The sequence below is a fragment of the Vigna unguiculata genome, chromosome 5 (genome assembly GCF_037176805.1).
Source record: "Vigna unguiculata cultivar grain cowpea cultivar isolate G323 ecotype 2 chromosome 5, ASM3717680v1, whole genome shotgun sequence".
NCBI lineage: Eukaryota > Viridiplantae > Streptophyta > Magnoliopsida > Fabales > Fabaceae > Vigna > Vigna unguiculata.
In genome coordinates, this window is record NC_140796.1 from 13733931 (window position 1) to 13747924 (window position 13994).

Sequence of the window (13994 nt, forward strand, 5' to 3'; positions counted from 1 at the left end):
CATATTTCTCATATTTTTAAAACCCTTACAAATTTCTGACACTCATAATATTTGATGTTGTAATCATATGACTCCTAATATTTCATATTGTAATATGACTCGTGAAATTTTATAAGTCTGCATCCCAATAAAGTCCGCATCAAACTCTCAAGATCAAAATACGGACTTAAGTGAATGTTTACTGTATCTAAACATTTTGAGTAAAATTTTTTCCAAAATAATATAAAAAATTATAGCATCACAACTTAAAACAACATTTCCACTATTACACTTAGCCGTAACCGAAGTTACATTCTACATCCCTATCCTTTCTTCTTACGTTGCAGAGCTCCACCTCGTCTTCAAATATGTTTCCTCGTGTTTTTCCTTTGTTCTCTAATTTAATTTTGAGACAAATTTACTTTGGGTGAGTGATTCACTTAGTTAAATTAGAATAGTGCTTCACGATGTTAAAGTGATAATTTGCTTAGTAAACATGTTTTGAGTGTAGGGCCTAATATTTACTTAAATAATTTTGTTCACGTTTTTAGATCTTTACTCCAGTTGTCTGTTTGGTTCTCCTACTAATGAGTGTACCTGTTAGGTGTATAAAGAGGCTATGATATTACATGGGTCCATGATTAGGGTTGACCTAATCATGACTTAATTGTTTCTTAAACTTGATTACGAACCTATTTACGATAATTATGAAGCTGGTTGTTTACTCCTGTCGCCTTTCGGTTGCTCCCGTGCGGCATCATTATACAAGCGCGGTCGTTTGTCAGTTGATGTTACACACGCCTTCATAATATTCAAAGTGATCGTCAAATCGTAGTGATTTGTTTAACATCACTTCAACATTTGATGATTGGTTGATGTCACACATATCTTCATATGTCGAGCATTATAACTTGAACGACCGATCACCAATCGATGTCACATATATCTTCATATATGTCGAGCATCATAACTTGAACGACCGATGATCGATCGATGTTGAACATATCTTCATATGTCAAACATCGTTGTAGTTGTCACCGAAAACAAGACATGGAGAACACTACTCAAGAACAAAATGAGTGTAAAAAAAAGATCGTTCTAGAAAGTTCCATTTGAAAAGTATTTCATGTGTTCCAGAAAACTCTTTCCAAATGCATTTTATGTGAAATGTTCTAAAAAACTTGTTTTAGAAGGTATTATATATACTCTAAAATGTTTATTCTGAAAAACCTTTTTTTAGATGTATTTCATACATCCCAAAATTTTGTTTCAGAAATTTTGCTGTATAATCTTGTTCTGAAAATTCTGAAAAACTTGTTTTGAAAATTTTCCAAAAATCACGAAGGATAGAGTGTTATTTTAAAAGTATTGGGGGTATGAGAAGAAATTATGGAGGTGTAGAAAGTAGAAGCCTCAAGGTTTTCTGTTAGGCCCTGTACACATCGCTGACATTGTGTGCATCAACTCATGCATTGTGTGTGGATTATTTGGTGACAGATTAGTATTTTTTTTCTTCACTAGATAGGTATCATTATTATGAAAATAAGTTATAAAAACATTTATTTATGTTTAAAAAAGAAAATTTTGAATTTTTTTCTGAACAAACGTAATTGTGAAAATAAATATATTATAATCTAAAGCTAAATTGAAAAGCTTGATACAATTTCAATCTATAATAGCAAATAACTATGAAAAAATCACTTCTGGGTTTTATGTATAGAACCGGTAATACGATTCGACTATTTCCAAATTAAAATCTCACAAATTCACAGTACAAACAGAGAAAGAGGAAATAGTAAAATAACTAAAACTATAATTTGTTCATTGAAAATTAATATAAAAATTTGCATTTTCAGCAACGGTTTTCACTGAACGACATGCGTCGTTCCCTCAAATATCTTCATCCGCGGCGCCATGAGTTAACCGCTATTTCACAACCCGTCACCCTTCTTCGATCTTATGCTTAACTTCACCTTCACCACGTGATTGTGGGACCCACACACGCGCTTTGGCATTCTCGCTTCGCTTCTTCTATGGCGGAAACGGACCCTTCCTGGGTTCTCCGCAACCTCTCTCGCGTTTCCACCCAAATCTCGTACCTCTCCTCCTTTAAGCCTATCCTCAGAACCCAATGCTGCGACCTAGCTCGCCGCATACGCTTCCTCGCTCCTCTCTTCCTCGAATTGCATGACAACGTCGTCTTGTCCAGTGCCGTTTCCTTCCACGCGCTTCAGGAAGCGCTCTTCAAGGCCAAGGATTTGCTCCAATTCGCCACCACCGCAAGTCAGGTTTTCATGGTGCGATCTTCAATTCACTCCAGGAGCTTTGTGTAATTAAACTGCATTACTCGTTTGTAAAATGATTGTTAAATATTTTGTTTTAATTATTTTAAAATTCATTAAAAGTTACAAGCACCTATTACACCATATCTATACTTTAATGAGATTCACTGTTTTACCCGTAATTTTATAATTTTTTTAAAAGAAAATTAGGTTTAATTACTTGTTTCTCAATGTCTCTACAAAATATTGACTTTGATAGATTAAGTAAAATTAATTTATTTTTATATAAAATACATCGATTTTGATATATTAAAAAAATTTTAGTTTATTTTAAAATATAAAAATCAATATATATTAATGTATTCTGAAGACACATATAGCATCAGACAATTCAAATTTATATAAATGAAATTTGTAGTCTTCATTGAATAAACTAAAAAATATTAAAATTATATGTGTATGTAGGTACTAAAGATGATAAAGAATAAAAAAATTATGTATGTCGCTGGAAGGAAATGTTTTTAGATATAGGAATTTGAAATGGAAGGAATTGTAAGAGTAGAAACCACAGTAATTTAATCAGCAATGTCTGTTCAAAAGAGAATTAGGGTAGCCAAATGAGTAGTTAAACTGGAATTGAATTAATATTGTGCGTTCAAAAGAATATTATAGGGTGTGTTGCATGTACTTCTTTATGGTTTGCTTTTTGTAATGTCATTTGTTGTATATTTGAATTTCATTTGGTGTTTGGTTCTGTGGATGTTGCTTGGAATTGCAGATACTGGACAGAGAGCAAGTTAAGCACAGATTCACAGATGTTGCTGTTCGTTTTGAACATGCTATGAGCAAGATCTCCTTTGATGAGCTTGATGTTTCAGAAGAAATCAAGGAACAGGTGAATAATGTTTGTAAAGCTTTCTTTCTCGGGAGAACTTGATACTTCTAACTCAAGGAGAATATTGCGTGTTAGTAATTTTATAAAGGTGATTGAGTACATTAAATATCTTGAGAAATAATTTTATTTTTTCTTTTTGGTTATGCCATGAAGCATTGCTAATTGCTAAGAAAGTGAGGTCACATTTGGGTAAATAGTTTAGTGCGTGTCAGATTAAACATATTTTTTTGCTTACTTTTGTCAGCTTGGGAGAGCTTTAAAGAAATAAGTGATTATTTGTTCAGACTTGTTTAATTGTTTATTTTTTCTTTTTTCGATTTAACAATTTCATTAAGGCAGATTATTGCTCTTTCTCCATATTGAAGCACCAAAATATGTGAAACTTGTAGCTTGTTTATATAAGCTTCGCTAAGAAAAATATCGGAATAAGCTAAAAAGAGCTGACAGAAAAGTCATAAGCCACTTTATAAAATTAAATATTTGTTTAAGTGTTTATATTAAAAGTTAAGCTCAAATAAGTTTTTTTATAGATCTTTCAAATATCCTCCAAAAAATATTATTTTCCTTGGTTTCTTTGTCTTCATTTTTGTAGTGAGTTCATCAATATCTTGTTTGTCTGTAGATGCCACTTTTCGTTCTGTCTTAATTGTAAGTTCTCATTTCTCTGCTACTGTTGTCATCTTCAGGTTGCACTTGTGACCACTCAGTTTAGAAGAGCTAAAGAGAAGTTTGATCCACCGGGTCTTCAGCTTTATGAACAACTATTGTCTGTTTACAACCAGAGCTATGATGTGAACACTGAAACTGCTGAACTACGTTTAATCTGTGAAAAGCTACAATTTATCAATGTGGATGATGTCAAGCAAGAGTCACTTGCTCTAGAAAAGATGGGCGTAGAGAGGTGGGATCATTCTCAGAAAAGGATACAGGATATGTCGTTGGTTGTGCTGAAAAAAATCCAAGATTTCTTAATGGAGGAATCAGGAAACATTATTGTGCCACCAAGTGAGGATATATGTCGACAAACTGAGGAGTCATTTGTGAAATCATGTACGCAATCACTGGTTATACCTGATGAGTTTCGCTGTCCAATATCTCTAGAGCTAATGAAAGATCCTGTTATCATTTGCACAGGACAGGTTTGTGCTTAATATCACCTTTTTTGATTGTCCTTATGTATTATAGAAGTTCAGAAGCTATTACGGCTGACTGATATGTTTAGTTTATTGGCATGTAACAATAGAAACCAAAGTTGCTTCTTCAAAGTCACCTTCAATTAAGTTCATTTATTATACAGTTTATGGTTGCTAGTTTGAGTTTTTATACAAGGTAATCTATGAGTACTTTTTTGGTTGTTCTTTTCTGTAACGTTATTCAATAACGTGACCTTGTTTACTTTAAACGAACCTTAAACAGCAATTAGTAACCAAAAATGTTGCGTGGTTTTTAGTGGTATATGACTAGGTCGAATATTACCGTATACAAATATGTCAAACTTGAGAGTTATGTAAACTTGAGAACTATGAAACACAGACAGTGGGCACAACACGGGCACATTCACTATGACATCTGTATTATCTAAAATGTAGGACCCGATGACATGGAAATATATATATATATATATATATATATATATATATATATATATATTTGAATTATGTAATATGACAATCAAGATTTATAAATTCAAAATCATCTTAAAAAAGCTAGTCAAATGTAACAGATTGAACAAATTGTTGCCTGGAACAAAAATGGATCTGGATCTAATCTATCCATCTAAAATCCAAAAAGTGAAAAGAGATTTTAGTTCATTTAAGACATTCCACCCCCTTGTTGATCATAATCATTGTGAAAGACACTCTAGCTCAGGTTCTTCTACAAACAAATTAACAATTTCCAGAATTTCACAATCATCAAGTGAATTAAAATCTTTTCTATCAATGACTACATTTTTGTTTCCTCTTCATGATAGTGTGGAGTATTCCTTGAAAGAAGTAGAAGATTTCTGTGAACAAATACCAAATCTCTTGTAAATAGTATCTTCGATATGTCCATAGTAATTGGGAGAAAAATATCTTTAGAATCTGGCTATTCATTTAAACATATTTTTCTTTTGTTATTTTTGATGAGAATGTAATTTGTATGATTATCATTGATAAAATATTGTTTATTTCTTTACATAGTTCAAGTTGGTATAATAACTCCAAATGTTGGGTTAAGAGCTTTGTTTCTGTTGCCACACAAATGTCTGCTGTTGCCATCACCCTTTGAGGTTAATGGTGGGTTAGAAAGGTGTGTATTAAACTGACGATCACAAGGTTGAAAACTGTGTTTCTGATGGAGTCGCCGTCATGCGTCACAACTAGTGTCGACATGAGTTGAAATTTAATTTTGTGATCCCTCTGAAGAGGCTTGAATTTGCAACCTTCAACTTCTAAGACGGAATTTCTGACGTGAAATTTATCCTTTTGGATCCAATGATCTTCCAAATGTGGTGGACTCCTACTAGTTTGGTGGCCGAAAATATTTGTAATGGAGCCAATATATTTAGATGATTTTGAAGGGATGGTCAAGATTAGATCACATAGATGGCAGAGGACTGGGGTCAAATGACGTTAATTTTGTGATTTGGGATAATGAAGCCCCACTAATCATGATCTATGGCATTTCATGGTTCCTGAGATAAGTCGAAACTATATGTTCTAATCCTTTGCTAAAGAGATATGAGATTATTTAAATAACACTTTTCTTTGAAGAAGGATTTTATTGTCTGCAACTAAAGTGGTGTGTTTTAGATAGGTACCAATATTTGGGGATGTGTAAAACAAATGCAACTACACATGTTGAAGTCATGGAAAGAGGAAACATCTTTAAATTCTTAAGTGGCTTGAACCATGAATATGACATAGTTAGGATACAAATATCAGGGAAAGAAAAGTTGCATCCTCTTTTGGAAGCATTTTTTATTAGAAGGGAGAAGAAAGTCAAAAGGTTGTCATACTCAATGAAAGAATCTCCAACATAGACTTCGTCATGAAAATAGGACAAGGAATTTTCAAGGGATTAAACCGAGAAGGAGGTCATCAGTAAAAGATAACCATGGAGAATATTGTTCATACTATAGAAGATCTTGGCATACTAAGGAAACATGTTTCAAACTTTATGGAAGAGATAAAGTCTTGGCAGGCATGGGAGGCAACAAAGGAACCTCACAGAGATGGGTAAGCAATACTACCTCAAAACATGAAGAACATATCAACCTAGTGCTCCACCTCAAGTAGATCTTGATAAGAAAGCTTATAAGGATGAATTTGTTCGTCTGAGAACAATGACTGAATCAACGAGTATGTTCTCTATATTGTGTATCTTGCCCATGAAAGATGAGTTAATTCAATACAATTGGCCCTATGTCTTAGGATGTTTGGGTTATTAATTCAAGACCAACTAATCATATGTATAGTTTTGTGTGGGAGGGTTCAAGTTCCTCAAAATACTTGGGACTAATTCAATTGAGAACTGATAGTGTTTGAAGGTCTCTTTTAAATAAAAAAAGTCATTCTTGTTTCTTTGATTATTGTTCTAGATTCAAATCTTATCCAAGTTCTGTGAAAATGTCGCTCAAATCAAATCGTCTAATCACTAGAACAACAATCTTGGCTTCATAAGTTCCTTTGCTATGAATTCTGTATTGAATACAAATTTGCTAAAGATAATGTTAGGGTTTGATCCACCTTCCAAATCATTTTTCTTGGCTATTTCTCAACCTACATGGAAAATCATCAGTTTGCAGTTTGTTTAGAGCTTCAATCACATTTGATTCTAAGCACAATGAGATTCTTCAAGCATGCAAACAAGGTAATCCTTTCTATGCAAACAAAGGTTGGTAATTCCTCCTATGCATCCCTTTATTTAGCAAGTTCTCCAAGAATTCTATAACTTTCCCACCGGAGACCATCTTGAAAGGGGACATATTGTGGCTAGAATTTCTGCCTAGTTTTTTCCAGCAAGGCATGTACCAGGACATTAAGAACCACATGCAACAATGTCTCCTGTGCCAACAAGCTAAAATGACTAACATGTTATTTCTGGCCTGTTACAAGCTCTCCAGTTCCTACCCAAATTTAGGAAGAATTGGTCATGTAATTTATTGTTGGCTTACCTCCCTGATGGCTTTACAGTTATTTTGGTGGTTATTGATAGATTATCTGAATGTGCTCACTTTGTCACACTCAAAATTGATTATAACAGCAAGCAAGTTGAAGAAGTATGCAGGAAGCACATTTTGAAATTGCATGGCCTTCCAAAATCAATTGTATCCGATTGAGACAAAGTCTCTAGTAGCAATTTTTGGCAACAATTGTTCAAACTGAGTGGCACTACATTTCCATGAACTTAGCATACTACCCCCAAAGTGGTGAAGAACTGAGGCCCTGAGTTGGTGTTTAGAGATGTATTTGACGTGTTTCATAGTGGATAACCTGAGGGAATGGAGTAAGCTACATCCATGAGCAAAATTTTAGTGCAATCGTTCCTTCCAATCTAGCATTGACGACTCCCCTTCTTAGTTGTTTATAGTGGAGATCTCAATACCATTGTCAATTACCAATTGGGTTACATTGATCCTTCCAATCTAGCATTGACGGTTCCCCTTCTGAGTTGTTTATAGTGGAGATCTCACAACGTTTCCAATTACCAATTGGGTTACATTGATCCACCCTCCCTACAAGAGTTGTTGCAACAACGAGACCTAGCCCTCATCTAAAAGACCATTCAATTAAGGCTTAACATCAAATGAAGAAATTTGAGACAAAAAGCGTATTCCACTAGAGTTTTGAGAAGCTGAATTCTTGTTGGTCAAATTATAGCCATATAGACAACATCCAATGGCTCTTCAAAAGCTTCAGAAACTAGGACTATAATATTTTGGTCCTTTTCCCATTGTCTAAAAAATTGGTTCAGTGGCATATAAGTTACTCGAGTTTGCTTCAACTGAAATTCATCCATCTTCCATTGTTTAAAGAGATGCAAAGATGATCGTCAAGAGCTATATCTGCCACTTCCCTTACTCATCAATGTGTTCAGCCCTATTGTTGAATCTAACAGAATTCTTGATTCTCGAATTATCATAAGAGGTGATCAACATATTGCTCAAGTTTCCCAAGTTTCCATCAATCGAATGGTTTAGATGCAACTCAAGCTACTTGCCAGGACACCGTTATTATTAGCAGAGATTATCCTAACTTCAACTTTGAGAACAAGGTTGTTTTTTATGGGTGAGGGAATGTTATGAGAGTAGAAGAGTCGCTGGACAAGGAGTCACATGGAAATGATGAATTGGTTAGAAGGGAACGTGGGAAAACCGTTATGAAGAATAGACATGTGGCAGAGGGCGAGGAAGGCAGGAATATATTGGAATTTGTTTCATCTCTGCCTGGCAATTTCTATTCTTCTTCTCTGTATTCTGTTTCACTGATTACAGTGCTAGCCATCGTTCCTAGATGTAAAGAACCATATACTGCTTACTAGATCCATAATTTAGAGATTTCATTATTACACTATTGTTTTTCTTTGCCTTTTATTGTGAGCTTCTTACATAAACTTTGTAAACTTGACTCATAAATTGAAGAGTTTTCTCAATATAAAAATAACATTAAAATATGTATATTATACCGAAATACTCCCATATCTAAAAATTAAACTGTAAAAATCAGGCTTGTCAGCAGTTTTCAGCTTCTTTTTGCTGCTCTGTTTGAATCAGGCTTGTATGTGATCATAGCTTATATAATAACTTTTAGTTATTAGAACTTTCTAATCTAATTTCTTTTCTTAAATAAAATACTATGATACAATTAGATGAAGATAACCGCATGTATCATTGAAAAATTGGTTTCTTATATAGTGGATAAAGATAACTTGGATACCAAAAGATTTTCTGTTTTGTATTGTACTTAGGAACTTGTAAGTAATGCTGACAATATTTGGGAAAAAACCAGTTCTTATTCTCCTTTCCCTTTGGAAGTAAGGGTAATATAATGTTATTCTGTCTGAAGCAATGCGTTAAAAGCTGTGAAAGTTTTTCATTTTAAAATCAACAGAAATTTGGGTAGATTCCATAGAATGCTTGATTTAGTTTTCTGAGAGCACTGCTATCAGTGAGCATGAGGCTTAACAATGTTAATTAAAACAACAATTCTGGTTGGGTGATATCATTCTCAAAAGGATGCATTTGAGTTTGAGGTACTTGAAAAGATGCATTGAAACTATATTTCAGTATGAAGGATGCTGGCCATTGGATCTTTTCTAGTATTGTCAGTGGCTGAGCTGGGTTGGACCAGTGTTTTCTTTTCTTTTCATTCTGGGGTGGTTAGTGGGCTTTGGTCAGTGGCAGAGTTATCCATTAATATGATCATGGTTGACTGGGGGGATGCTTAAGAAAAACACTATGTAACAAATAGTGGATTTAAAAAAAAAAAAAATTAAAGATGACTCCCCCTTAGTCTTGGTGCTTGATAAGATGATAACAATACTTTTAACATATCCATAATTTAGAAAATATGGGCTTGTAAGATAATATATTATTTAGAAGTTGTCTACATTTAGTAACTTTGTAATTATGTTATCTTGACTCTTTTTGCAGACATATGAACGATCTTGTATAAAGAAATGGCTTGAAGCAGGACATGGAACGTGTCCCAAGACTCAGCAGATTCTTTCCACTCCCATCCTCATACCCAACCATGCTTTATATGGCCTGATATCAAGTTGGTGTGAGGCAAATGGAGTGGAACCACCTAAAAGGTTAGGGAATTTATGGCTCTGTAAGACAACATTGGATGGATCTTCTGAATTAGTAGATCTTGATATCTTAGTGAGCAAACTTTCTTCCAGAGGTATTGAGGATCAACGAAGTGCTGTAGGTGAGCATTGTATCGCATACATTTCTTCTCTTCCTCTCTCTCTCTCTCTTCACAATATATTGGTTATTGTGGTTTAAGTGGTAGGATTGCTAGCTGTTAGAGTGATGGCAACATAACTTACGAAATTAGTAATTTTGAGATTAGTGGATTTAGGGAAAATTTGTAATCAAGAAAATTGAGAGGACTATTTTTTGTTGATGCATACCAATGTTAATCTTTGATGTCTGCAAAATCTAATTTGATGAAAATATGAAGTAGAAGATAAGATGAAAGTAATCTATCGCATGAAAGCTAGAATCTAGTATTTACATGAAGTACAAAGTTTGATTAAAACAAACAATCAATAGGATTGCATTATTCTGCTATGTTCCTTCTTTCGGAAAGGAAGTATAATAACATGTTGAACAAACCTTTAATTTATTCTGCATTAATGAGGAATATGTGAAAATGAGTACCTACTATTGAAGCTATAAAAGAAAATATGAAAAATTAGTGAAATACCCTTAGAACTGGAAGTTTAGAATTAAATAAAATATGGCTTACCACATACTGTACTAATTGTTTCCACAACGTAATGTTGATTGGGTATGGCCTTTCGGATTTGGAGTATCGTTACAACCATCCGTAATTTAATTCAAAACATCAAGATGATTTTGATTGTAAGGCTTCTGTTCAGTAATCCTCTGAAGAGCTAATAATATGAAAAAAGTAAATGAAGGACAAAGAATTAAAGGGTTATAAATACAACCAAGTTTTTAATAAAATCACTTTGAGGTTAGGGCAAGGTATTTTCAGTGGTTTCTCCTGATATTTTCTTAAATGTTTTTTAGCCTTACACATTGGGCTATCTTCTATGTCTGATCCACTTTTTTTCAAATGGTATATCTCACACCACTAGACCACCTTAGGCAAGTTTCCATTATCTTCTCAATAGGTATTAGTCCAACTTTCTGTTGGATAAATTTATTCCTGATGTTATCTTTATTGTATTTCCCTCATTGCTTCAGGATTCTTATCTTCAATACACTAATTATTTTGCATACTAGGCTCTTCATTAACCAAAATTCAGTACCGCATCACTGGTCCTACAGCTGTCTGGTATAATTTTCTGTTGAGTTTCTTCAGCAGTTAGGCACATTATGACCATAAAATCAAATTGGTTCCTCGATATGCTGGTATGTGTTAATCTACCACAATTTACTTTTTCCCTTAGTTTCATAACGTGGATCCAAAACACAAGTTTGGCTCCTATCTAGTTTGCATAGTTTTGTAATTGTATGTCTCCTTTATTCTTGTAAATAGGTACCAACGTTCTTTTTGGTACTCAATTTTAAATTTTCTTAGGCCTCGTTTTTGCATTGAACAAATTCGTATCTAACTTAATATTTCCATCCTTTAATTGTTCGATAGGTATATGATATGGTAAATTTATTTTTCATCTTCTTTACCATGTCACTTACCCAAAGTTCTCTGAAATTGTGGTAGGTTTAATTTGGGTTATCCTTTCTAGTGCTAAAACTCCTCAAAGTCCATTATTCTTGTATATTCATCATTGAATAAACTGTAGAAACAAATCTTCCATCATTCCATTATATCATGCTTAGTTAACAAAACATTTTCATCTTTGTTATTGTATTTTACTTTCTTTCTCTTCCGAGGCATGTTTGTATATAACTCTCCCCAACTTTTTGTGCCTAAAGATTGATATTACCTCACAACCTTCAGCAAACGCATTCTTTGTCTTAGCTTTATTGTTTCCCATGATTTTAGCACTTCCAAAAGCAGTGTTGTCCGTTCTTTTATGCATATATATATATATATATATATATATATATATATATATATATATATATATATATATATATATATATATATATATATATATTGTGTTTTCTGGGGGGGCTTATTTTACTTAAAAAGGAATTTGTTATCTGCTTTTTTTTATAGCATGATTTAATGCTAGTATGTACCATTCTCCGAATTGCACTTTTCTCCATATTTCCCTCCCAGTATGATGACAGCTACAACTGGTGGCCTGGTGAACTTCTTGCTAGGTTTAATGCATATAGACAGAATCTAGCTAATATAAATTATGCGAGCTAAGTGCACAGAGGTATAATTGTATGTTTAAAATTAGATTTAAGAAAGCATCACAAATTTATAATTTCTTTTGGGGTTCTGGGGAGTAGACTAAATAAAAATTTAGGATGAGATAATGTTCCCTTTCTAAATTTAATATGCCGTAAGCCTTAGTAGTATCAAACCCAAGACCCATCTGTCTATGCAGTTCAATCCTACAAATGAAGAGATCATAGATTTATTTTCAGAGGATTTTTGCTTTGCCTTTTGACATTGTTTTAGTTTGAGGAAAAGCATTTTTATAGACCTCTCAAATCCCCACCGTTGTATTTCCTATTAATGTTGTATGTTGATAGGAGTGCCTTTATCCTCATTGTATTGCAGGGGAGGTCCGACTTCTTGCCAAGCAAAATAGTCAAAATCGAATGCTGATTGCTGAAGCTGGTGCTATACCTCGCCTTGTTGATCTCCTTTACACATCTGATGCTGTCATCCAAGAACATGCAGTTACTGCTCTTCTGAACTTGTCTATCTATGCGGACAATAAAGAGCGTATCATGGCTGCTGAGGCTGTGCCAGGCATCCTTCATGTGCTAGAAAATGGTAGTATGGCAGCCCGAGAAAATGCAGCAGCCACCTTTTTCAGCCTTTCTACGGTGGATGAGAACAGACTAGCAATTGGTGCATCTGGAGCAATCCAGGCATTAGTTACTCTATTTTGCGAGGGAAGTCCAAGAGGGAAGTTGGATGCTGCAAAAGCACTTTTCAATCTTTGTTTATCTCAAGGAAATAAAGGACGGGCAATTAGGGCTGGTATTGGGCCCAAGTTGATAGAAATGCTAATAGAACCTGATGGGGCAATGAGAGACGAGGCATTGGCAATAATGGCTATAGTAGCTAGCCATCCCGATGGAAAAGCAGCAATTGGATCTTTGAATGTTGTATCCACTTTGGTGGAATTATTGAGCAATGGATCTCCTAGGAACAAAGAGAATGCAACTTCAGTGTTGGTTCTCCTCTGTCATGGAGATCCTCTAAACTTGTCCATTGTCAATTCGCCTATGGTGATCAATATTCTCTTGGACTTGACAGAAAATGGTTCAGAAAGGGCCAGGCGGAAAGCTGGCCAGCTTCTTGAGTTAATAGGAAATCATTGTGAACATACTATGAAAACTTCTAACTAGATTTTAGGTGCATCTGTTGTCATATTAAGTTACAGCAGCCAGCACGGTTTGTGATCAAAGATATGATTTATATACTATAGGCTACTAGTATAGAATCCCCAATATTTCCTTTTGATTTTTAGTTTAAAGGAAATTTCAATTTTACTCTACTAATTATATAGCTGAATTGAAACAGTTGTGCTGTAAGTAAAGCTTGCAACAAGTGTTAAGCTTGAAATATAGATTTTTGTTGACATTAGAAAAAAATTATATATATACTTCATCCGAACTCCTACTGACATTTCTTTTTCCCAGTGAAATGTCTTGAATAGTGTTGTTGAGTCTCATGTTTTAGTGTATCACTTGTGATCCAAGATTCTTTGTCTTTCGGTGGTGAGTCTCAATTACACATCTTGATCCAAAAGGCTACAATATTATAATATGTTTCCCTTTCTTTGTGGGTGTGCAAGTTTTTGTATGCATGTCATATCAGAAAAGATACATGTCTCGATGTTGATTTCCACAAAGATATGGTAAAATGATTGTAGGTAATGGAGGCATGGTTACGTGATTCATTATTCCTGGTTAGGATTCCCTTATAACACACTTTCTTCTTTTGTTTTGGGTGATGTCATTATTCTCACAAAAATGTATTTAGCAAAAAGGAAAAGGGCCACGA

General features: G+C 34.1%; 1 protein-coding gene across 2 annotated transcripts; it reads left to right on the forward strand.

The window, feature by feature from the left end:
* Positions 1 to 1830: 1830 nt before the first annotated feature.
* Positions 1831 to 13616, forward strand: LOC114182948 (U-box domain-containing protein 13-like). Of its 2 annotated transcripts, XM_028069760.2 has the most exons (5): positions 1831 to 2276; positions 3040 to 3156; positions 3843 to 4295; positions 9794 to 10073; positions 12537 to 13616. In XM_028069760.2, the coding sequence occupies exons 1-5, from the start codon at positions 2013 to 2015 to the stop codon at positions 13334 to 13336; spliced, it is 1914 nt and encodes a 637-aa protein (XP_027925561.1). In that variant the 5' UTR covers positions 1831 to 2012; the 3' UTR covers positions 13337 to 13616. The 2 variants fall into 2 exon arrangements, with proteins under 2 accessions (XP_027925561.1, XP_027925562.1); XM_028069761.1 differs by lacking the exon at positions 1831 to 2276 and having other exon boundaries at positions 3051 to 3244.
* Positions 13617 to 13994: the final 378 nt, after the last annotated feature.

Bases quoted from the DNA above. Each gene is read 5' to 3' on its own strand.
- LOC114182948 (XM_028069760.2), top strand. From the start codon at position 2,013: ATGGCGGAAACGGACCCTTCCTGGGTTCTCCGCAACCTCTCTCGCGTT. The intron at 2,277-3,039 runs GTGCGATCTTCA...TTGGAATTGCAG, and splicing joins CCGCAAGTCAGGTTTTCATG to ATACTGGACAGAGAGCAAGT. The intron at 4,296-9,793 runs GTTTGTGCTTAA...CTCTTTTTGCAG, and splicing joins TTATCATTTGCACAGGACAG to ACATATGAACGATCTTGTAT.